Consider the following 25891-nt stretch of genomic DNA (forward strand, 5'->3'; position numbering starts at 1 on the left):
TTGCCAGTGGTCGCTCGTTTGTGCACTCGAGTGGAAACATTTTGTGGACAGCCATTAGGGGGGATGAGGTGAATTCTAACTTCGTGAAGAAGATGAACTCGATGGCCGTGCATCGACCCAATAAGTGAAACTCACAACTTGCCTCTGTGTTAAATAGTTCTTCGTGATAAGATATATTTTTTGTAAAAATGTAAACGTATACCCAAAACGACTATTTATTACGGACTGTCGAATATTTTTTTGGTGACGAATTTTCGTGGATATCGTATATTTATTTGTATTGCCACATGGTGACGGATCGAAATAAACATTATATATTATGAACAAGCGCGCGTGACGCAAGACTGCTCGTCTTTATTGTCGGTGTTGCATCGCATTTCGAGAGCAACGGCATGCTAACCATAACCCAAAGAGCCCAAATGCAGCCAAAATCGCCTAATTTAGGCCATGCTTACACAACCCCCTAGCATCCGGGTCTTGGAGAGGCCCCGAAACCTTTTTCCACTGCACAACCGAGCCACGCCGACGCCACCCTGACGCAGCTCATGAGAGGCCAGGTCACTATTCCGCTACAGGAGTCGGAGTCGCACTGCCGACGTCGTGCACGGCAAACGAGCGCCGATGGGTGCAGGCGAATGCAGCGGTGCCACGTCCTCGCCACATACCCACTGGCCCCACGAGCAATGAATGCTTTGTTAGCCCCACCCCTGATCATGCTCGGCACCCTCCCCTCCCCCCCAGTCAGATTTAGATGCCTTGATTTAGAGGCCAGCGTGTATATCATGGCTTGGTTCTGGTTCGGCACGGCAAATGGACGGCGGGAAAACCATCCCTGTACCGCGCAAGAGCCCTGCACGAGCGCGGCGTGCATGTGGCCAGTGGGAACGGGGCAGGAGGCGCCACCACCTGCTTCGTTGTCCCATCACGCCACACCTGCAGCTGCCCGAGAATCTCTCTTGAAGGGCATCGCCTATATGTCCAGGTCAACACATTCATCAATAACACTGTGGGCCCTATAATAATCATAAATAAGGCGCCGTTTCCGGCAATGGCTCTTCCTTCACGGTGCTATTTGACGAATGTGTCTAGTTTTTTGTTGTTGTTAACTGCGGTTGTGCACCCGTGCCAAACCAGAAGCAGCAGCTTCACCAAATAATTTTTTTTGTTTCCGGACGGACGCTGTTTTGTGGCACGCGCTACCCAAGCTCGGCAGAGCATTGGGTGATGGTGGCTGGAGGAGGAAGACACCGGCGGTTAGAGTCAACACCAGGGCCACCAAAGAAAAGCCTCCGTGCCGCCCTTGTCCCACCGTTAGGTTCGGGCATCTTGAGGTGGCAGTCGTTATTTAGACGAAAATCACACATCCAAATGCTCCTCTCTTTCACAACGGCACAAAATCGGACGGAAAATAACACGTTAAAGTAGTTTATTGCTGACAAAATACAGCAATCCCACTATCAACGAAATGCAAATCAGTTACCACCATTCTTAAAACACATGCGAGAGTTTCGTCAAAAAAGAGCAACGACTGTGATACTCTTCTGACCGTTCGTGTGAGAATATACGTTGGGCGTCACACTTTTTATTGTGTTTTTGAGGTCACTGCATTCGTGTTAGCTAGCCTAGCTTTAATACGCCGCCGGAATCGCCGATGTGGATGTCTCTCAACGTCGAGATCACGGAACGGCGGAGGCCGACTCCCCTAATCACCGGCTCGCACTGCGACCCGCGTGGAACAGAATTCGCACGCACGGCGGTGCCGCGGCTGGCGGCACCACCGTGCAACGGAAAAACATTTGAATTGCGTCGGTTCCGCGGTAGAGGTCTCGACTCACAACGGGAAGAGGTCACAAGGTCAAATTCTGTGATCTGGGATCAATTCGGCCTTATTGCCAATGCACCTCTGGGGGTTGAAATAATACGTACCAAATTAATTGAACTCATTTTTATTTTACTCGGTAAGGCCCACTGAGCTATGTAGCTCTTTTGCAGGAGCGACCTGGCCACAGATGATAGGCTCAACTAAGTGGCTTATCAAGTGGAAATTTATAGCAGCCAAACACTCTAAACACGTTGATTCTAAATGTGGAGAGAAAAACCGGAGGATCCGGATAAAAAAAATCCACGCGGCCACGGGAAGAACATGCAAACTCCAAATATACAGCAGGTGCCAGGGTCAGAATCGAACCCACAACCTCCTGCATACCAGGCGAGGGAGTTAACATCTCCCTTGCCACCGTGGCACCCCGATTGTGGACAGCCAACAGCGCTTGTTGCGTGGCTATACGAACGCTCAACCTGAGCGTTTCTGATTGCTACCACCGGCTCCGGCCACTCCAAATGCTCACGTGACCACAAACACACCGTGACTTTACAAACCCTCTGACATTACGTACAGGAGGAAGGCCTCACCACTGAGCCTCAAGGCTTTCCTTAAAGTCTTGCATCGGGATGTTCCACCAATTTTATTTTCCTTCGTCGTCGTCGTCGTCGTCGTCGTCGTCATCATCATCATCATCCTTCTACTTCTGAAGCCAGGTCAATAAAAAGAAATACCACCACATTGTGGGAAAACAACAGTGGTCATCCGATAAGCGGATAGTCATAGAAACGTGGAGTTACCACCGCAGACTCAAAACCACCCAAGTGCTCAAATATATTTGAGTATGGAGGCACTTTTAACTTTTTGAAGGAAACAATTTCGTGATTAAATTACAACGTCTAATGTAAACTAAACAAACGGCAAGAATGTGTGATTAAAAGGGATTTGGCAATCCCAGATAACGATACCGAGAAACAAGCGGTGAACAATCCTCAATTCTTTATAGCAGAAGGCGAGTGTCAAACACATAACAGCGCGCGTGTGCACGCAGCCTGTATTGCCATTCAAACGTTCAGGCTTGGACTACGTTGAGAAATATTCGTGACGAGCAAGCCCAGCGCAATAGCTATCGATACAGGAATCCTACAGCAGGAGTTTCACCAGATACACATTCCCTACCACGCCCCCCTCCCCACAACCTCTCTCTTTACTGCATCGATGGTGACCCCCTCCCCACCACCTCCGCCATGTACACGCACCCCCCCCTCCCCTCAGTTGAGATGGAAACCCTTCTCGATGGTCGCCGACAGAAGCCTCTCTCGCATGATTTCCTCTGACGAATATTCGGGCAGTTTGAGGTAGTGGACGCAGGTGTTCACCGACGGGAAGCTGCCGTCCGTCGCGTCGACCTGCGCACGCAAGCACAGATGACGCACGGCTCGTGAGAAAGACAACACGCCCACAGGGGGGAAGAAGTGGGGGTCGGTGGCGGCGGCTGTACGACGGAGAGACTCGTGGCCATAGGAATGTGGAATTTCATGACTACTGGTCACGGTCGCCAATGAAGGTGGGCATCGTCCCATTTGTTCACTTGAAAAAAGGGAGGTTTATAGTTAACGTCTTGCCTTTATTTGGATGAATGATGATGATCATGGTAGTCATTCCAATTAACAAATAAAACTATAAGCTAGTTTTAGATCACCATGGAGGGCCCACTAAGCAATTTAGCTCTATTGCACAAGCGATAGCGCAACTAAGTGGCCTATCATGTGGAAGTTTATAGCAGACAAATACTATAAACACACGATGATTCTTTGTATGGAGGAGAAAACCGGAGGACCCAAAGAACAATCCACGCAACCACAGTGAGACAGACGCGCAAACTCCAAATATACAGCAGGCATCAGGGTCGGGATTGAATTCACGAACTCCTGAATACCAGGCGAGGTAGTTAACATCTCGCCACCGTGGCACCCATGTTGTAGTAATGAATCGAAATTCTCCCTCGGAAAAGAGACCTTGTGTCTAAGTAGGCCCGTCAGCTGGTAATGGATAAGCTTATGTCACCGATCGTTCAGCTGCGGTGGCTAGGAGCGTTTCACGCTCTCCATTTGGAGCGGGTGGCCTCGCGGTTAGCACGCTCGCCTCTCAGCGCAGAGGTCACCGGTTCAAATCCAACTCGAGGAAGGTAACGGGTTTTCAACTTGCGTTCACGCACAGGCCGTTTAGTTACTCCGCTGCCGAATGAGGGACAGCCAATGGCCAACGTGGGTTATTTGACCATACTTCGCCATGCTGGTCAATGAGGGTCGCAAGGGTGTGCAACACAGACGCAGAGCACAAAAGCACGGCACGGCGAAAGATGTTACCGCACCGCCCTCCGCTGCTCACCGCTTAGTCTCGCAGCAGCCTAACAACCTGGCAGGCACGGTGGTCGCCCCTCCGAGCACTATCCAGGCCCAAACTTAGCTTCCCAGAGCTGACGAGATCGGCCACATTCTTGGCGATTCGATGAAAGGCTTTATAATGCAAGTCTAAAGATAGCGAGTTTGAGTGCCACACGTTAGATATGAAGGTCCACACACATACGTGGCATTTCAGGTTAGTCAATTATACTAAACTCAATTATACTAAAGAGTAATTTTAGAATAATGTTTTAGCTTTCATAAGTGAAAATAAACACTATTGAGGTTGTGATGTGATCACTTAAAAATGCATTTCCAAGCCACCCTCAATCTGTGGCTATCAGCTCGGTTGAAATTATTTATATCTCAATTTTAACTCTCGCACTGCGACTTGACCCACAAAAATACAATTACGAATCATATGGGTCGCGAAAGCACACGTGATATAACGAAGCTACGTCATGCTTGAGAGGCGTTGGGGACGCGTTCTAAACTATTTTATTTACCACCTAAAGCCCACCGAGCTATTCGCTCTGCTACAGAGACGACCTGGCCAAACATGATGATAGCTAATCCAAGTGGCTTACATCATCACCACGCGAAGGAAATTGATAGTGACAGCCAAAACTGGAAGAACACGGAGAAAAATCCACGCGACCACCATGGGGAGAGCGAGAGAGAACACGCAAATTCCAAACCAAGGTTTCCCTCGCTCTATGCGGGTTCGCTGGACACAATTTCACGTCCATGCCGCTCACCTATTTGTGCCCATAATTCACGACATCTGGTTTGAATTCAGTCAAACGTGGCTACAAGCGGTCGGACGTGGGCCAACATTACGTGTGCACTGTACGCACGGCTACTCGGCAGGCAGCCGTGGGTCGTGCGGTTTTGCTTCCTGTGCGCTTTTGCGGGGAAACCATACATGCATCGTCAGGGTCAGGATCGAACCCACGAACTCCCGTGCACAGGGCGATGGAGATGGAGTCTCCTGGCCACCGCGGCGTCCCATCGTCCTAGCCCAGGAGCCACAGGTTGCCTAAAACTTAACTACAATTTAAAGTAAAGATTTTTGTATTCATCATCAGGTGTGAAATCCAAAACAAGAACTTTTTCTTGCTGTGGATTTCACACCTGATGATTGCTTGTGTTGCAGTCGAAACGTCGTGAGAATTTGTTGTTTAATATTTGTATTGTTAAATATTTATTATTTTATTTCCCTTCTACGTGACTCTACCGAAAGAACCAAGAATATGAATCCCTGCAGTCACGAAAGCTTTAAATCAAAATTTCAAGATTTTTTATTAAATATAGCAAGGAATGGGTCACTATGGAATGGCTTGGCAACAACAAAATGTACAGTCAAACTATGTTGTTAAATAACAACCAAGGGGCAAATAAACGAAATCGACGCAGTTAATTCCACCACCTATTTTGTTGATTTAAGTGAGAATTTGTTTGCCACTTGCCGTATACCCTCTGCGTTTGCGTCTGTGTACCAGGTAGCTCTGCTTGCGACGCGGCTCTCAAACTATTTTTGGTCAAAGACAACAACAAAATGTCTCTTCTTTTAAAAGGTTTTTTGCAGACCCCCGTCCTAGCCGATGGGCTCTCCGGCGCACTGACCTTGCGCACGATGGTGAGCCGGGGGTGCAGGTTAGCGAGGCCGCCGGGAGGCAGCGACGAGCAGCCGGTGGTGAACTGGAGGAACGCCTTCCTCTCTTGGGCCGACATTCCGCACAGCACGTTCACAAACCTGAGGAAGCCGGGGCTGCGAGGGGGGGGGAGGACGGGACAACGTTCAAACGCGCGTGGTAATGGGGGATGGCGGCGGCGGTGGCGAACGCTGCACGTAGCTGCCTCCAATCCAGTGGTGTGGTAGTAGCGGCGAGGGTTGGTGGATCGCAGCACGAATGATCAAATGTTGCGAGATTCCCTCCCCATGGACACTGAGGAAGTGCCATACCCTGGCTTGCCAGCAGAATGTATTACAGAAAAGTTTGGACTATTATCATCTGTCCCTTCTCTATGGGAAAAACAGGGTGTCCCATAAGCAGGGAATCAGTGAAAAATACATAATTCATACTTTTTTGTTTCTGCAGGCCCAAGATGCCGGAGTAAGGAAGAACGGGTCCAGATAATTCTACTGCTAGGAAATCGGAGTCAGAGGGAGGTCGCTGTTGAATTTAACAGACTGCATCCAGACCGCGGGCCAATAACACGAGAGCCGTGTTAGTTTTTTCCTCCGATTCCAGACTTCTGGGACACCCTGTAGACTGTTTCCCCCTCGCATGCATGGGTTTTGTCCGGATGTTCTGGTTTGCTCTCAATGTATAATAAACTCTCACCATTGGCCAAATACTTCTTAATATACAGTAGAACCTCGGAGATCGAACGCACCAGAACTCGAACAAATCGGTGTTCGAATGATATTTACGAACATTTTTTGCCCCGGACGGGCAATCGTGACTTGAAAGAACCTGTACGGCTGAGACGCGTATGGCCAGCGTGCATGACGCTTGCCCAGACAAAGGTTTTACCACCTCCTGCTCCTTACCACCTTCCACTCCAGCTATCAACTCTCCTTACTACAGGTAAAGTGAAGTTCAATGTTCGTTTATTTCATTTATTCCATATATTTATTCATTTATTCCATTTATTTATTGTGTTTCTTGTTTTTTTGTATGATGTTATGCATGTAATTACTGTAAACTTCGTGTAAAGAGATTTCTTGCGCCTGGAACCAATTTATGTAATTTACATTTATTCTTATGGGGAAAATTAATTCAATGTTCGAACAAATCGGTGTTCGAATGGCCTTCTGGAACAAATTAAGTTAGGGAACTGCAAAGGAATCTTTGGCGCCGGCTTACCGACTTGGCAGCCTTTGCAGCTTGGATCTGTGGTTTCTACTCAGCAATTGTGAGACGCAATTTCCATGAGCGATGACGCTGCGTAAAATGAATCGTTATTTACTTTTCAACAATTTCGAGCCGAGTGCGGCCACAGCTGCGGAAAGTCTGAATCTCTGCAGGTCGTTTGTCAGAACTGCTTTTAGGGTCCCATGTGTTTTTCGGTCTCACGTGAATTTGCTTCGGATTTGCTTTGACGAACAGCCCCAAATAAACATTTATTTCGTCCCGGAACGAAAGTGTGACGCATCTTTGTCTGTCATTTACCAACCGTGGGATCATTGGCGATTACGACCAGGGCTTCCTCGCAAAAGAAACACGCATCTCAATGGGCATGGGCTCTAGCCAGGGGGGGGGGTACATTCAGCGAGCAGAGTGCACTGAACGTGGCGCTACAAGGTGGAAAAATAAGAAAATGAATCATCATCGGATATCAGAATCAGAATATTTATTTATACTCGGGGAATCCGATGAGCTATGAAGCTCTATTTCACAGATGCCCAGTATGGAGGGTATGCGGCGGGGGGGGGGTGGGTCGAATTCCTTCGTGTGGAATGGTGGCGCTGTGGTTAAAGTACTCGTGTCGGCATGCGAGGGCTTACGAGTTCTGATCTTGGCCAGGAGTCAACCCCTGCCCAATCATCCCTCCAGCGTCGACAAACATTCGTTCCATTTTGTGGGAAGTCAACGGCGGTCATCGGATGGATGGAGACGACAATTCCTTACCGCGGAGAATGCGGAACTTTTAACCGCTGCCCCCCGCTGACCTCCAATGGAGGTGAGCGTCACCTCGCGGCGGTGTGCGCAGGGCGGGAAGTGGGGGTCAAAGCGCTCACCTCTCCCTCGTGTATCCCAGCTTGGGCTCCGTGTAGTTGGTGATGTCGTCCGCCGTCCACGACGGGCACTGGTCCCCGCACAGGATGAGCTGCACTTCTTCAGGGCTGAAGGAGCTCAGCTTCTCCATGGGGTACACGCGGTTGAAGCCGTCTTTCAAGGAGACACGGCGACAGTGACGCGCACGCGCGCACGTTGAGAACGACGCGACGAACACAAGCGACGCGCGACGCTCGTGAAACCAACCGCCATTGTTTCTTCATTATTTTAAATATTTAACTTGGCAAATCTGAAATTAATTGGGCGCATTTGTTCAGGTGACAACTTTATTAATTGGCCGCGTCAGTTGGAGGAGGGTCTACGACACAACACATTTTACTCGCGTGATCGAGCCAAAAGTCTGTGATGAATAGCAATACTGTGCGTGAAAGCCAACGTGTGCTGATCTTTAGTCACTTTCCCCTAAAGCTAACAACCGTTTAAAAATTTACCACCAATCTTCACGCCACCTATCTCTCACTGTTTTATCAACGGCTTTCCGTCTCGTTGTCGTCAAGCGTCTTATTGACGCACGGTATTGTTGTACTGTACGTGCATTGTCACATCAATAATGGCATTAGCCTCGACGAATGAGTAAGAACTTCTACCTCTGAAGGCGTCGACTTGTTTCCGAATGCCGGAGTGGAGGCAAAAGTCGAACATCAGGTCCACGTACTCCTCGGCGTTCTCCAACGTCACAATCTGCCGGAGAAAATTGAGACGTAACAAATATTGTTGTTATTATCGTACAAGTACGGTCCCCTCTTGTCAATCCACTGCTGGATGAGGGCCTCCCCATGTCACGTGGGCTATGGGGGTTTATTTGTCTGTATGCGCCACGGTGGTCAATGCCGGTTGGCAACGGCTTCTTCTTGTCGTCCGGATGACCGCTGCAACGTATGATCGTGTGTTTTGATTTAGTGTGCTGATTTTTAAAGGTGCATTTGAAAAATTTTGATACTCCTATTGATGCTCCTGCTGTTGTGGAGTGACCCCTGCAGCCAGCTATGGCTGCAGGGTTTGGTGGTACATGTTGTTTATGTCGTTAATTGTGAAATTTTGGTCACAGTTCCTATGATCACTGTTACATTGCTTATGGCTTTATTTTGGTGATTTCTAAAACGTTTTGTGGTTTGGCCATGTTTGTTTGTTGTAGTACGGAGTTAGAATAATGGCTTTAATCTAAGTTCTCTTGTGGTTGTTGTTATTTGAATGCATCCCACTGGGATTTTTGCACACAGCATTGGTGTACGGTGCTTTTTCTGGAAGATTTGGGTGTTTTTTCCTAAATGTTTCTTTTTGCGCATAGTCACTTTAAGATCTTCTTGGTTCTTTCGGTAAAGTCACGTAGAAGGGAAGTAATAAAATAATAAAAATAAAACATAATAAAACAATTCTCACGACGTTTCGGCCACAACGCAAGTAGCCGTCCTCAGGCGAAGAATGAAACACCACCAAGCTTGAAGCGTATATTTAAGCTGGGTTAGAGGGGGGGAGGTGGGAAGAAGAGCGCCTAGACAAAATAATTTGCATATCAAGAGGAATTCAGCATATGGAAAATGCGTAGGAGGTGGGCGGGGGGGGTTCCAAATCAATACTATGCCCGTGCATTATGCAGGATTAGCAGCATCAAAGGGGGGGGGGAGGGGGGTAGCATTAACAAAGGAAAGGAATGTTAATAGTATGTAGCTGCAGTTACTAAACAACCACGTAAAAAACTAAAGTATAAACTGCATAACAAACTAAGGTATAAACTACATAGCATCATCAGTATACTTACTATACTCTACAATAAGCTGAGTTACTAACAGTAAGTAATACATAAAAAAAAATTCTACGTTGTAAAAAATTAAATACATGAAACTGAAAACTGTTTCTTCTTCTTCTCTGTATGTAGAAATTCCCGAAGCTATCACATGGCTTACAAACTTAAACCTGGGCGTATAATTTAAACATGCTTGTCATTTCTTAAGAACTGCATTTCCTTTAGAACTGCTTTTTGTGTTTCGTTTGTTGTCCTTCCCCCGCACCTCTGATTAGCACAGCTTGCTACGTACGGTGCAAAAGAAATCCAACATACATACATATGTACGCTCGAAGAAGGCTCTTTCTACAGCGAAACTTGATCACGGTTCTATGTTGAGGTGAGACGATCAATGGCTCACGGGATGGTAAAAGTGGATCACTGCTCTTGCCGTTATAGCTGTTCCTCCGGGAACTGCGTACATTAAGCACTCGCTGGCAATGTGGCTCATGGACCGTGCCTCGCTGCATTTTCAGAGCGGGAAGTCCTTGATGCTCCCCACTTATTCTATTTTTGTTATTTCGCCAAGGCGCTCATGCAGTCATTCTGTTCTATCCTTGCGCGTGGAAATATGTGGTTGTTCAGGAGCTAATTGGCCAACGCCGGCCGCGACATGACCCAGAAGAAACCAATTACGAATCATAACAATGGTCGTGAACGCCTACGTAACAAAATCAAAATAAGAGTCGTTTGTATTTTTTGAAGTGATTCATGATCGCCGCCGACGAGCGCCGCGCTCACCTCGTCTTCCCCACAAGACTTGAGGTCGTAGGCGGCGAAGCCGTGCACCTTGGACGACGGGCAAAACTGGAAGTTTAACCTGTGGGGGGAAACAAGAACAGAAATTTTCCCAGTTAGCAGCAGATTGCACGTCGGCTTTCGCGACCGATATCACGATTCGTAATTTAATTTTTACCGACACGATCCATTGCCCAGAAACAACCAAGGGATTAATCGGCAACGATTATGTTCTCAGGCCGAGGTCGAGGCTGGCAACTCAAATAGCAACGCAGAATTTCAACCGGTGGCTCAGCTGCTTCAACGGAGATGGGCACGGCCCCCCAGTGCTCGCTTACGAAGAGAGAAACCGCTTTCACCTGGCCACCAAAACAAGCACCTGGCACCTCCGATTAGCGCCATTGGCTACGTATGGTGTGAAAGAAGTTCAACATACATAGACTCACGCAGAAACCCATAGACTCACACACAAAACCATAGACTCACAGAGAGACCCATAGACTCACACAGAGACCCGTAGTTTGTTGTCCTTCCGCCGCACCACCGATTAGCACGGTTGGCTACGTATGGTGCGAAAGAAGTTCAACATACACTCAGTACATACATCCTCGTCAAACATTCCTCGCCGTCGTCATCTTCTACCCTATCATCATTCTCACTCACTGATGCTTCCCGCCGCTGTGCCGCGAGGCGAATGATTCACTCGGAAATCCGCCGCACCGCCTTAAACGCCAAACCGCCAACGTAACGGCGAATGCAACCGGGCACCGCGAGAGACACAAATAACTTAAAAAATTCGCATCTCGTACCCAAGGTCTTCAATGGCCACCGGAGTTCCCGTGCCCGTCGAGTTGTTGAGCATGAGCTCCTGCAGCATGGTGTTGCGCTCGTCCTCCGACAGGGACCTGTTCCCGAGGATCTGCTTCCGCTTGATCGCCAGCTCCTTGAGCTCCTTGAGGAAGCGCGCGCGGTGAGGGTTGATGACCGCCAGGTCCTCCCAGCCCAGGATGCCGTGGAACCACGCGGGAGCACGCGGCTTCGGCGGGTCCAGAATGAACTCGGACTTGCAGTCGTCCTCCAGGCTGCCGACCGACAGCGTGTCGGGGGGACCCTCCTCGAGCGACGCCTCGGACGCCACCTCGCACGGCTGGAGGTCGCCGTCGTGCGGGTCGCCGTGCTCGTACAGCGGCTTGCACGCCGCGCCGCTAATGTCGCCGTTGCACATGAGCCTGAAGAAGGGCCGCGACAGGGGGATGTCCACGAGGCGGTTGTCCTGCACGCACTTGGCGAGGAAGATTCCGAGGAAGAAGAAGAGCTTGACGACTCGCTCCACCTCTTCGCTGTCCTGCGGGAGCGGCGCCGGGAAGAGGCCGCTCAGGTGCTGCACGTAGAAGCCCTGAGGTTTCACGCCGTCGCCGAGGTCCACCTGCTGATGTTGGGAGAGGTGGTGGTGGGGGGGCGGCAACAGTGGTGAGCGACCGACCACGGTGAATCACCGTGTCAACGTTGTCGTCACCATCATTGTCGTCGTTTTCAGTTGAGGCGTAACGGATCCAGTGATTCCATGGATTAATATCCTTTGCTTAAGCTTGTGATGTACACGTCGAATTGAGCGTGTAAACATTGACGTTATGAGATGTGTACGTTGTATGCAATGGTTTATTTCGCGTTACCCCCCGGAAGCCACTCCAGACTGCTACTATATTCACTACAATGTTAAACACGACGCAAGCCCAACACTTAAAATAAGTAGGTTTCTATTAGTGGCACTGTTCCTCAAAAAAGTGACGAGTAACCGTGCAGACGGTGCTGGCATTACGAGCGTGGCTCTGCGCTGCCAATGGAACTTAACACTGCGCCCTTGTCATTCGAGCACGAAGGCTTCTTTGATTACTTCGGACAAATAACCAGAGCCGACATCCCACAAAGCCCTCGCTCGGCACATCAAATGCTATCCAGCCGGAGTAGTGACTACAGCATCATCACACGTGTCATTTCCATTGCCAGGGGTCCAGTCTTGGATCTCTATCCATTCCTGTCCCTCGTTTTCTTGCAAAGTGCCATGCTTTGTCTGTTCCTTGCCAACCAAAGCACTCAAAAGTGCGTTGACCACACGATATTCTTGGGTTTTTTCGGTAAAGTCACGTAGGTAAAAAATTTAAATAAAAATTAATAAAAGTTAAATAAAAATAAAATAAAAATCACGGCTAGTCTACATAACAAAAGACTTTGTTATGTAGACTGGCCGTAGCTTCAGCTGCACCAACCTTACCATAATAATAAAAAACTCCTATCCAGGGGCCTGCTGCCCTGGCTCCTCCCCCCTCAACCAGTATATATACGGGGTCGGATCTCTTGGAATTTCTCATTTACTTGATACAGCAATCGTGCTGTGACGGTTCCACCTGAAGACGGAGGCTTGTGTTGCCTCCGAAACGTCGTGATTTTGATTTTATTTTTATTTTACTTTAATTAATTTAAATTTTTTACCTACGTGACTTTACCGAAAAAACCCAAGAATATGAATCCTTGCAGTCACGAAAGCTTCAAATCTAGAATTAACCACACGATGCTCACGTCTTTTTCTCCCTTTCCATTATTTTTTGCCCTCAATCTCACCAGCAGAAAGTTGCGCAAGATTTCGCGAAGCTCACCCCCGGGGGTCTGACCGCAGGCCCCATAAGCGTTGCCCTTCTTATCGCTGTAAACTTTCTAAGCCGACGACGTTGCTTTGCTCTCTGCAAGACTTCTTCATTTGTCGTTCCCCGAACCAAGCAGCAGCATCCACCGCCACTTTGTCAAGACGCCTTTTGCGTGCGGGAAATTATTAATGGTGGGCACAGGACGCGGGAGGGGAGGGGTGGGCACCTACCAGGTTCTGAGCATTGGCAAGGTCGTCGTCGCACAGCCACATGCCCAGGCTCTTCCTCTGGAACTCTGCGGCCACAAGGGCATAGAATTCCAGCGTGGGACCCAGTCCCGTGCCCTCCTCACCAATGAATTCCACCTGGAGAAGCGGAGCGAGTCGACAAGACGACGGCACAGCTCAGAAACTCTTTGCCCCCACGGCGCCCTCAAGACTGACTTTTGAGATGCATTCTCTGTGCACTGATTACACCCAATTCTCGATTATCCGTGGCCATGGGGGGTGGAGGGGCAGGGGGGCGGATGTTGGCCCGCATAAAACAATTATATGTATATTACAAAACATACAGTTGTATTTTTGGGAACCCATTTGCGAAGAACACAGGAACAAAACAAGGCCGTTACAGATAAGGAAGTCAACTTTCTTGAATTGAGCATGATTTTAAGAGTCCGGGGAAAAGAGACGATGGGAGGGAATTCTAATTGGGCTATAAAACGAGGTTTTGTACCTTGGTAAAAACTAGTTTCTATCGTCCATACTGCTGACCACCAGTCCAATGTCATTCTTAACATTGGGCCAGTGGCCTGCAGCATGGGACGAGGATGTTTATTGTGTAGCTGCGTAGAATATCAACAATTTAAAGTTCTCGAACTGTTGACATGGCACATGTATGTTTACTCCTGTAAGTTGGTGGTCTCGCAGACACGTGACAATTGATTGAAAGAATGATCAAAAAGGAATCATTAGTCAAAGTGCACTCACTGAATTGTTACGTTATATTCTCTATCGTGTTATGTTTGTGGAAGATTCGTGCTTATTATTCCCGTAGGCTCATGAGTCAGACAGACAGCATCAGCAAGACGGCATCAGCAAGACGAAATCGATCGCGAAATTAAAACGCAGCGTGCACAAGACGCAAACAAGTGAGGCGGGGTAAGTAAAAAAAAAAAACCGGGCAGAGCAGAACACACAGGCAAGAAGACAAACAAGGGAGTGAACCAGAATTAACGACAAATTCATCGCCACGCAGCAGCGAAGTGGCGGCGGAGGAGGGAGGGGTGGAACCGCTGGTGCCCACTTCCTGGAGACAGTTCACAGCAGTGTTCTTCATTCATTTTCAGGGGAGGCAGGGGGGGGGGGGGCACGTTCGCCGACAAGCCATCACACTGAAACCGTTGGGGTTTGACAACAGCACAACGGAGGTGTTTTCACGTGTTGTTGTGTATTGTGTCGGGGGCCGCACGTCAGGGGACCGCACTAAAGGCCACCAGGGGCCACCAGTGGCCCACGGGCCTTGCAATGAAGAACTCTGCTCCCTACTGTCTGATCCGCACTGCGTTCAAGTACCAAGCTGCTGGTCATCTCGCTCTTCTCCCCCTCTGCTTCTTCGCCTTGCACAGCTCCACTTTGGAATTCTCTCCTCTTGTCATCGTCTCTTCCTCACCTCCCCCCCCCCCCCCACAAGCACTTATAATAATAATAACCTTGCTGAATTCACCAAACGTGTTAAATCTGATATATTACAACTCTGATGGTGCTTTAAAGACGCGTCGGCTTTCGCAAACAACGTCGTGATCCGCAACTCATTTTTGGGTCAAAACGCGCGAGTAAAATGTGCGTCGACACCCGTCCATCCACCCCACGACACGACCAATCCTACAACTGTCACGTGGAACAAAACGTGGCCAATTCATCACCGCTTCAGAATGCGACTGGTGTGTTGCACAACGGTCCGCACAACGTTTAACGACCAATTGGACACGAGTTACATCAGGCAGTTGCCAGAATTGTTGCTGGTGGTCCTGTATGTTTGCTGGCCCCTTGACGTTGTATACATTTAAGCCTGCACTTCGACAGCGTTTAAAGATAAAACACTCATGTTTAAACACGGAGTCATCATACAAAGACGGCCACCGCATTGCTCGCTTTCAGATGCGCTCCTGCGGCCGCCTGGAACGCTCTTCCATCAGATATTAGGACTGGACCTATGCACTTTTAAATCATCATCATGTCGCTTGACAAACTCATTTCTTTAGAACTGCTTTTTTGTTTTTAGTTTATTGTCCGCCACCCACACCACCAATTAGCCCGGTTGGCTACGTACGGTGCGAAATAAGTTCCACATACATACGTACGACACTCGTGACAAACACACAACCACACAGGTCCGCAGCTAATAATGTCGTGTACAGGCAGGGGGTTTGGTGGGGGGGGTCACGCGGGTTTGCACCGTACCTCCAACACGGACTTGCGCTCCGCGTGAACCTGCATGACGTTCTCGGCCCAGTCCATGAGGGACTCGCCGCGCGGAACCTTCACCCGCTCGTGCTTGAGCCGCCCCACGCGGAACTCGTTGGGGTCGTCGCGGCGCGCCGACGAGCTCACGCGCGTGCGGTCAACGGCCGACTCGCGCTTGTTCTGGATCCACACCACAGCCCTGCGCACAGCACGGCCGCCGCACGTCACTCACGGTCAACGCAGGCAATGCCGCCACGACACTCGCGCTCGCTCTGGATCCACGGCATGGCCCCACTCACCGCACCGCCATCGCCGCCGCACGTCACTCGCGGTCAACGCAGGCAACGCTGCCACGACACTCACGCTCGCTCTGGATCCACGGCGGAATCAGATTTAAAGGCTAAAACTGCCATCGCCCCAACCTATCTTTGAAGATAGCTAGACAGCACCATTAATATAAATCACGTTCTCGCACATGTTCTGCTACGCTCCGCAAAAGTATTTCTTGAGGGAACAAATATTTTTTTTCACAATTTAAGATGGGTGCGTTACAAATCATCGACGAGCGCATATCGTGTCTTAGTTATTGCGTGATATTTCCACACATGACGGTGTGTGGAGAAAAAGCAGCAGCATGTGGGTGGTCCGCAAAATGTCTGGAGGTTGAAAAGGGGTCCCCCGCACACGCAAAAAGGTTGGGAACTGCTCGGTCTCGAGAAAGACCACGAGATACCAATGTGACAGTCTAGTGCTGCCGTGGCCAATCCACCAGGCGCTGTGATCCATTTTGGCGAATCACAACAGGCTCTGCGATCCACCAGAAGGCTATGACCGACAAACACAAGACAAAGTACTATCGCCATCTATTGGTAGAAGTTATTATTTAGTTATTTTCATATACGAATTTTTAGTCGAGGATTATTTTTTACTTGGCAACGTTGTCAGCTTATGTTGAAGAGTTCCGTACAGATTTGCCCCGAGATCCACAAAAAATATTTCTTTATTTAGCAATCCACTTAATGGCCACTCCTGGTCTAGTGCAGGCGTCGGCAAGCTGTGGCTCCTTTTAAGGATTGCTTCGTGACGTTGTTGATGAAGCACCACCATCTCGCGCATTCACACGCACTGCAGCTCTTTAAATATAAAACGGGTTTTTTTTTTATACCGAATTCAAAACAAAAATGTCTCTTCTTGTTATTTTGGTTGCCAACCCCCCTGGGCTAAGTGTATTAAGACCCCCATCACAGACAGGTCAATAACAATCTACCGTCTTGACTCGAAACTGACAGTGGTGGTAAAAGGGAACCTCCTCGAAGTCCCAGCATTGTGTGACCCCCCCGAGTCTGCACGACTACCAGCTTCGTGTAGCGGCGATGACACCACGAACGCGGGGAGGGGGGGGGCGAGCAGCTACTGCTGCGCACCACGACGCGGATCTCCGCGGGGCGACGGTGGGCCAAGCGCACTCGCCTCGACACGCCGAACGCGGTACACGTGAAGAAGAGCTGCCGCGTCTCGAAGGGGATGAGGAAGGGGCACTTGCTGGTCAGCTGCTCGCACCAGTCGGGCAACGCGCCGCTCGTTAGCGCCAGCGGCTCCTGCGGACAGAGACGGGCGGGCGGGTGAGACCGGCGGCCGGCTGACAAAGCGGGCGTGTAGCGATTCACCCGCTCCTCGACGCGACTCGGCGAACTGGTCACGGTCAAAGTCAACGTTTGATGTGTGAATTGATTTCGTCGCCTCGTCTGTACGGTGTGTTTCGTACATCGAGTGTTGATTGTTCTATCTGAACATTTGAAAAGGTGCAATGGATCATGTCAGCAACTTGGGTTAATGTGAAGACATGGCCAACAGATCATGATACACAGCCTACAGATCATGATACAGTCACAACATTGCGCTGTTATTTCTCAAGTTAAATCAAATATTTGTTGATTTAAAAACGGAATCAAATAATAAAGTCCCCAGACGATGTTACTTTGAACAGACCACTCACGGATTGCCCCGCACCTCCGATTAGCACGGTTGGCTACGAACGGCACAAAAGAAGTTCAATAAACACACATACGGATCGAGTAATTTCTGAAACCTCGCGTAATCGGTACTCATAAAGCCACCCTCTAAACACTAAGAAGTGCGATTTAAACACAATAAAAAAATTATAACAAAAAAATACTATTCACAACTTCAAACATTCACGTAAACAAAAATTTCAATAATTTTAATAATTGAAATTTTTTTCTATTTTTTTTTTTTACGAGAGGGATATTTTTTGCAATGAACAGAAACTAAAATAAAATGTACCTCATACTCTTAGGTTTTTTCGGTAAAGTCACGTAGGTAAAAAATAATAGTAAAAAATAATAATAAATGAAAATAAATCAATTAAATCACTAAAATGCACCTCCCTGCTCCAATGATATGGAGGGATTACTAATCCTTCTTGGCTGCTGGCCTCGAGCCAATGGTGGAAATTGCACATTGCTATGGCGGGACCCTCCTCTCTGTCAGGCGACAAATGTTGACGACTTCGCACAGAACAAACCGGGGGAGGGGGTGGGGGGGGGAGTGAATATCACGTACCTCGATTTGTTGCAATATTTTGGTCGTTAACTTCTTGCTCGCGAATTCTTCCGCAGACACGTTGAAGCTCTGGCCGAGACCTTCTGCGGAGACGAAACATTCCGTGAGAAACGAACGTGGACACATTTCTGGCACAGAAAAACAAAAGCCCCTGAACACGCGACGACGAAGCGCTGGCGCTCGCATTGGACGGCAAGAGATCGTCTGTTTAACACGTTGGCTTTGGTGACCAACATTATTAATGAGAAAGGTTTTCGGGTTAGATCGGGTAAGTAAAAATGTGTCGTAACCCACTACCACCCGACAGCCAGTAAGGTTTGTCGCGTAAACAAATTTGCCAGAATTCTGGCAAATGCCTACGTGACTTTACCGAACGAACCAAAGAGTATTAAATAATTTAGTTTTATTTGTATATTTGTTTTTGTGATTTGCTTACCTTTCCCCTACTAGACATCTTAAAGCTCATTGGATTCCTCCAGTGTAAATATTGATTCCGAATCTAAAATCACTCACGATGTGCACGATCTCCCTGCCTTCAATGCATCACACTGACCAGCACGGCGAAGTATGGTCAAACACCTCCCACGGTGCGAAATGGCCTTCATCCAGCAGTGGATTGACAAAGCACTGTACATGCACGTGTTTATTTGGAATTTTATTTATAAATCAAATACTTTTATGCTGACAGTCTGGCTGGGGCAAAGCCTCTCAGAAAAATCACTGAGTAATAATAATAATAAAAAAAATTCAATCTTACTTATTTATTTCTCCAGGAAAGCCACACTGAGTTGTAGGAGTCTCTTTCAGGAAGATCCTGCATTGGGTTTTTATTTTAAGACACTTTTAGCCAATTAACCGGAATAAAATCTAAACTAAAATAACTTTATCAATTATTTTATCGTGTTATAGTTAAATAACTATAACACAATCCCCCATACGGATGGGAACTGATGGAAATTAGTCCAACTGCTGTACTGCCTTCTCCTGGGGAGCCAGGGTGTGGTACCTCCTTGACACCCACAGGAAGGGATTTTCACATTTGTGTGACCGACCAGCCCTTGCTGCTGCCTCCACAGTGCTGGGTCACAGGCTACCACGTGCAGCAGCATAACAATCAATGCATGGCACACGAAGGAGTGATGTGGCCGGCACTGTGCCCGATCACCTTTGCCATTATCTTCCCACTGAACATTTTCTCCGGCCCACAGCCACGTGAGCCCGACTGCCTACAGCACAGACGTCACCGCAAGCGTCTCAGGCCGAACAAATCCGGTACTCGAGGGGAACATTCTGTCAGTTCAAGGGTCTCCCCTTTATGCTCGGGTCCACAAGCGTCTATTTTTATTCAATCAATGGACAAAGCCGGGGTGTGCGCGTGACGTGTGGAAAGCTTGATTCAGCCCTTAGTAAGAAAGGAGGTCCATCCACCCCCATCCTGGCCACGGCGCCACATAGCCAGGTTTTCCGTGCCCGCCACGTGACGCTCACCCATGCCGTGGCTGCAGCTGGAGTAGGGGTCCTTGGCGATGCTGTAGAGAACTCGCAGGAGCTGCAGGACGTCCTCCACCGCGCACATGTTCTGACTAGAGCCAGCCTTGGCCTGAGGCTGCTCACAGGGAAGACTTAAGATCTGATTGTCGTGCAGCCGCACGGCGGGCTTGTGGGACGCAGGGCACGTCCTGTACGTCTGCCCACAAAACTCCTAGAACGGAGAGAAACGTCACAAGTCGGGCGGGCGGTCATCCCTCAATGCCGCACGACACCGCCTTGATCGCCTTTCGCGAGCGCCACTCGTCAACACGGCTGCAGCAAGCGGTGGAGCGCCGGTGCGACTATTGGGCGCCTCTTAACCCTTTGGACGCAGCCCTTCGTGCGAGAGACCTGGAACTATACCTTGTACAAGACGGTTATCGTTTCATGACATAAAGCAATTGATAAGTCATCATTTCTGAGTGAATGCACATTGCTGCCGTGTACAGCTCTTCCAGACCTGACCACCGAAAGCACGTGCAACAATATTTCAGCGCTGCATGCGAGAGGTTAAAAACAGGCTTGGCGCACGACAAAAGCCATCGGGGGGGGGCAGTGCCACTGTTTGCACACTGCGCCACCAGGTGACCAGGGAGGGCGCAGAGCAGGTTCAGACGGCACTCGCCACCGACGGTTACCCGTGGCCGGGAACCGAACCCAGGTTGGTGGATTAGAGGGACGGCGTGCGAACCGATGTACTACCGCCGTGCGCACGCAAAAGGCACAATGGGGCAAAGGTTGCCCACCGGTCAGCAGCTTTAACGATGCGAGCGAGGAATGGCACGAAGCATGCGTCAGCATTGTCACCCAGCACACCTTGACATTACTAAAGCGTTGAATGAAACCGTTTATAAAAAACTATAACCTATTTTTATTTGACCAGGTAAAGCCCACTGAGCTATGTAGCTCTTTTCCAGAAGTGAACTGGCCACAAACAATAGAGCAATCCAGTGGCTTATCATCACGTGCAAATTGACAGCAGCCAAATATCCAGCACGCATGTTGATTCTAAATGCAGAGGGGAAAAACTGGAGGACCCGGAGAGAAATCCACGCAACCACAGGGAGAACATGCAAACTCCAAATATACAACAGGCAATCAGGTTCGGGATGGAACCCACAGCCTGCATACCAGACGAGGTAGTTAACATCTCACCACCATGGTGCCCCTATTAGGACGGCATAACAAATAGGGGAAGGGGGGCACCCGTGTGTCAGTGGGACTGGCAGTAAGAAGTGCTTGTTTAGGGGAAGGCACTGTGAGGGTTTTGGAGGGGGGAGGGGGGTAGGAAGCTAGAGCAAAGAGAAGCAAGAGGGATGGTTTGGTGAGGGTATGCTCAAGGATTTCGCAGAGACAATCATAGGAGGAGGACCCGGGACTTGGAACAGGGTGAGGGGATTTGGCGGTGTGAACACGGTGCTTTGCGGTAGGGAATTCCAGACGGTGGGTGGGGGGGCAGTTGTGGAGAAGCAGCAACTTCCCGTTGAGGAGCAGAGGCTGACCGATGGTTTCGGTCAACCTCTGCATTTCACAGGTCCCGACACGCGCTCGGCTGAAGATGACCAAGCAGGGTCGCTCGTTGACGCGACCCAAGGTGCAACCCGGCTCGATTACGATAATTTGATCTTTTCTTTGTTTGTTTTTTTGCTTTTATACCCCGAATCCAGTAGATTCTGATTGCACCACTGGCATCACAACATGACATGGGACAAAGACAGGTTTCATTTGGAGCTCTTGCGCAGAGGGGGATTTTCTGTGGTAAAACGACCGACCGTCATGAAACGATCTCCGGACGTGACGTTTACACACCTTTTAAAGTTCCGAACACAGACAAATTGCCTCTCTTATTCACATTAGTTGGCACCAGGGCTTAATTTCAGGTTGGGTGTGTCTGGGTCAGCGAGCCAGAACAAAATTCCCTTTCACCAGGCACAGCGCGTCGAGTTTGCCTCTCGCTCTGGACGGCGGCTCCTAGTCACATGCCTACTCCTGTCGACTCGTGATCCGGAACAACATTTAGTGAGAAATTAAGCCCTGGGTGAGACATCGGCATTTATTCCAGTGCAAGAGGTGCGCTCGCCACATAGCAAATGAAACCTGACGTTTCCTCTTCTTGCTAACAACAAAGCCTACAGCTCGTGTCGTGCGACCCCCGGGCAAACACACACAGCTACGTTTACGTACAAGAATGTATTTACAAGAGCTGGAGCCGTTTGTTTTATTTACGTCGCTTCTAGCTTTAGACGTTATTAAATAAAGGACACGGTAGTCTTTTCATACCTTGTACGCAGAAATTAGCTGCGAGCAATTTCGGTTCTTTCGAATGTTCTTGCTTGCACCTGTTAACTTCCACGTCCGTAAAAAATGAGTGTCACAACTTTTCTGCAAGAACGTTATGAGTTCGTTTTTGGGAAGGTGATCAGTGCCCAGATAGCGCTCCACATATTCCACAGACCAGCAACCCTACGGGGGAAGACAACAATAACAGGCAACAACACGGCAAGAGTTGACAGCTGCTGTCAAGGGCTGGGGATGGAAAGGGAACTCTGCACCAGGAGAGGAACCACCCCCCTTGGTTTGGCGCTGAGAGGATGGACACTGCTGATGCTGCTGCACCTTCTACTCCTGCTATGTAAATATGCTGACCTTCTTTCACACCGTACTAAGCCAACCGTGCTAATCGGAGGTGAGAGCTACTACCACTCCTATGCAGTGTGGGCGAAATGCTCCCACGCATCACTTGACTTCCGGACCACCGCTCGTGAACGCTATCAATCGCGCCAGGCCGGCAGCGTGTGCCATAACCTGGCGGTTTTTCACAACACCTAAAGGTCAAAGGGCACCGAGCCACAAGACCCCCTCTCGTGCGTTACTTTCGTTATCTTGCGTCTTGGCTTATTTCTTAGAGACGAGCCGGCTTTTTGCTGTATCTGGTCAGCGGTAATATTCCGCGTGCATGTACACGTCTCTGCTGTGCGGAGGATTTCGCGTCCACAAGGTACACCGCGCGAATACCGATATCAAAAAAAAGCTGTCCAAGATGCATGAAATTGATCATAATTAATCGGGGACCAACAGGTTTGTGGGTGGGTGAGCGGGTTGGGGGGGAGGGGGGCAATGGAGGAGGGGTGGGACTGACGGGGGAGTGGGCAGGGCCAGAGGGAAGTGGGCGGGACCAACAGAAAGTGGGTGGGGCCAAGAGGAGAAGGGGCGACGCCTGCTTCCAAAATCACGTGCAGGGGTTCGCACAGTGTGTGTGTGCACGCATATCACCGGTGACGATTATCTGAACCGGTCCTGGGACTCCCCTAGGTCGCCTCAGCCTCAAATGAGTACCTGGTGCGATGTGTAAACATCGCCACTCGGGAGACAAAGGCGGTCGGGCGTGGTGCTGGCCACCCACCCCCTCGTGTACCGTGCCGGCCTTCATAGGTGCTCGCTAACAGCACTTGCCCCTACAGTCCGTTACAGGCTACACGGGGGATCATTGTTGTCACGTCTGCGAGACGGCAGAGAGAGTCAAAGTTGTGTGATAATGGCTGTATCGGGCAACAAATACTAAACCATTCTATTTTACCAGGTAAAGCCCACCGAGCTAAAAGCTATTTTTCTGAGGCGACCTGGCCACACACGATTGCTCATCGTAGTGGCTTCATCATCATGTGTGGGAATTGATGGCAACAGCCAAAACAATCCAAGCGCATGTTTTTAAATGTTAGCCGCCAAAACTGTGCAAAATCCATGTGACCACCACAGGGAGGGAGAGAACATGCGATCTCCATATATACATAGGCATCGTCTGGGTATGGGATCGAACCAACGAACTTCTGCGTACCAGGTGAAGAAGATAACATCTCAGCACCTGCCTGACTTTATGAGCGGTAAACCATCGTTCGGTGGGGAGCGACACCGACGATCAAAAACAGCTGTGCGCCAGTGTGGCATTAAGAGATGAGGTTGGTGGATTGCGAGATGTTTGGGATCGATGGATCTCAAAAGAGATGGGAGATGGTGGGACACTTAAGAGAGATGGTGTAAATGTTCTGTGTATTACTAATACCACCAGCACCACCAAGATGAACACCAGAACTAAAATGTATATGTTGTATAGCATACCTCTATGCTATACTGTACACAAAGACAAATATCCCCTATATAGCCTTTTAACAGACTGCTGGAGCAAGTGCGGTTAAGCAAGCATCTATGAGTGGGGAGCGGCAGTGAAGTGGTTAGCGCTCTGCACTGCGAACCCGCGCTTTGAGTTAGATTCCTACTCACGAGCAATAACAGCGACGAATAGTTGAAATGGTCCTGGCCCCTCCCCGAGGTCGACTCAGCCTTAAATGAATACCTGGTGTGTTGTGTAACAAAGGCTGTGGTGTTGGCCACCCACTCCCTCCGTGTACTGTGTCATCCTTTAAAGAGGCTCACTATACGGCATATGAACACATACACACCAACATCTACTTGCTTCCCTACGCTTGCGAAAAACTTGGATCCCTTTAGAGGAAATGGTGTACCAGCTTTAAACATTGAGGCTGGCCTGCCTACGATCCATCCAGGGTTCAAAGATGCTGGATTGTACAAAGAGCTACGAGATTGTCAAAAGATCTGGACAGTCCAATCAGTGAGGTCCTCCAAGAGGTGAGGCTCCGTTGACTGGGTCACGTATCCCGCATGCCCCAAGTAGCTTCTGTTTGGCCGAACGGAAGGGGCAAGAGAAAAGATGGGCTGATGTGGTTACGGGAGGATTTGGAGTTGATTGGACTTTCCGAAGACCGGTACGAGGAGTGTCAGGATCGGCCTCTGTGGAGGAGGCTCGTGAAGGACGCTGCCACTGGGCAGTTGGAGGCAGCCAAACCTCCAACAAGAAAGTAGGGCAGAGGAGCAAAGCTCGCAACGAGCGGAGCGCAAGGTGGTAAATTCGGAAGCACAGGTCATGCCATCCGATAGTCATCTCGGTCATTCAACCCATAACACCTGGGTCTGTTCCATAAATCCCGCGAGCCTTCGACACTTCACACGGCCTCCAACAGCAGCTAGCCTGGCACAGTTCCTGTAAAGATGTCACCGTCGCTTGGTGGCGAATGGCAGCTGGTGTTGCGTAAAGTACGTGTGCGCATGGCAGCACGTGTCAGCACGTGTCTGCCCGTGTACACGTGTAAAAAGGAGACAAAGGCGGTCAAGCGTGGTGTTGGCCACTCGCCCCCTCGTGTTCTTTTCCAGCATTCATAGGTGCTCGCGAAAAGCACTTGCCCCAACAGTCTGTTAAGGCTATACGAGGGATCTTTGTCTCTGTGCGTATATACGTCCGTATAAACGCATCTCAGACAGCGCGTGCATCGACCGGCGTATCGACGCGCAGACGGCGCGAGCCGAGGAGTGCGCGGACGGCAAATCCACCGGGCGGGAGGATGGCCAAAGGTGGGGGTGGAGGAAGGAAAGGGGTGCAAGAGTGGCACACTTCGGTGAAAGTTCAACTCGGCCTGCAAAGTCATCAGTGTCCACGAGCACGCTTGGCGGCCCGTGCCGAGAGGGGGGCGAGGAACAGGAGCCCGCGTGACGTCACGCGGCATGCCGCAGCTGCCTTGTAAAGCAAACACAGGACACGCGCCAGCACGTGGCTACTCACGGATTTGTCCTCGTCGTCCTTGTCTTTGTTCGATGTTTTGAGTTCGCTGTACACGATCCTTCACGTCACGATGAGCGGAGGCGGGGGGGGGAAGAAACCACACCTACGATTAGCACGGTTGGCTACGTACGGTGCAAAATAAGTAAATAAGTTTAACTTACATACACCGAAAGACCCAAAGACAATGAATATTACATACATTTGAATATATCACGATAATAAGTATAATAAATTACAGCAACTTTCTACAAGGTACTCAAATAGCTTTACATCACAAAATAAGTCAATATAACGCTGGCGATGGGAAGAAGCCAAGAGGAGTCAAAGTGAATTTACGAACGCGGCTCTCGTTTGTTCGTGGAAACACCCAATGGGCGTGGCCACACCGTGTGTGTAAGATACCGAGTACAACTTTAGCGTGCAGACGCATTCCTGCTGGACATCCGTGAATAATAAAGAGCTTCACAACTCATAAGATTCCCCCAGTC

The 25891-nt window shown here is 49.5% G+C and overlaps 1 protein-coding gene across 14 annotated transcripts in view; it reads right to left on the minus strand.

Annotated features, from left to right (window-relative positions):
- Positions 1–1412: 1412 nt before the first annotated feature.
- Positions 1413–25891, minus strand: part of HECTD1 (HECT domain E3 ubiquitin protein ligase 1) — an 86868-nt gene continuing 62389 nt past the window's right edge. For 12 of the 14 annotated variants that reach the window (XM_078864632.1, XM_078864628.1, XM_078864634.1 and 9 more), the window contains 13 exons: positions 25404–25461; positions 22052–22234; positions 19730–19943; positions 18242–18324; positions 17129–17256; positions 15656–15857; positions 13427–13561; positions 11364–11983; positions 10558–10636; positions 8621–8714; positions 7976–8126; positions 5854–5998; positions 1413–3231 (listed from right to left, as the gene is read on the minus strand). In XM_078864632.1, the coding sequence (XP_078720758.1) occupies positions 3094–3231; positions 5854–5998; positions 7976–8126; positions 8621–8714; positions 10558–10636; positions 11364–11983; positions 13427–13561; positions 15656–15857; positions 17129–17256; positions 18242–18324; positions 19730–19943; positions 22052–22234; positions 25404–25461 (2230 nt within the window). In that variant the 3' untranslated portion in view covers positions 1413–3093. The remainder of the gene's footprint in view (positions 3232–5853; positions 5999–7975; positions 8127–8620; positions 8715–10557; positions 10637–11363; positions 11984–13426; positions 13562–15655; positions 15858–17128; positions 17257–18241; positions 18325–19729; positions 19944–22051; positions 22235–25403; positions 25462–25891) is intronic. The other 2 variants (XM_078864624.1, XM_078864633.1) reach the window with 2 other exon arrangements.

The sequence above is a fragment of the Lampetra fluviatilis genome, chromosome 18 (genome assembly GCF_964198595.1).
Source record: "Lampetra fluviatilis chromosome 18, kcLamFluv1.1, whole genome shotgun sequence".
Classification (NCBI taxonomy): domain Eukaryota; kingdom Metazoa; phylum Chordata; class Hyperoartia; order Petromyzontiformes; family Petromyzontidae; genus Lampetra; species Lampetra fluviatilis.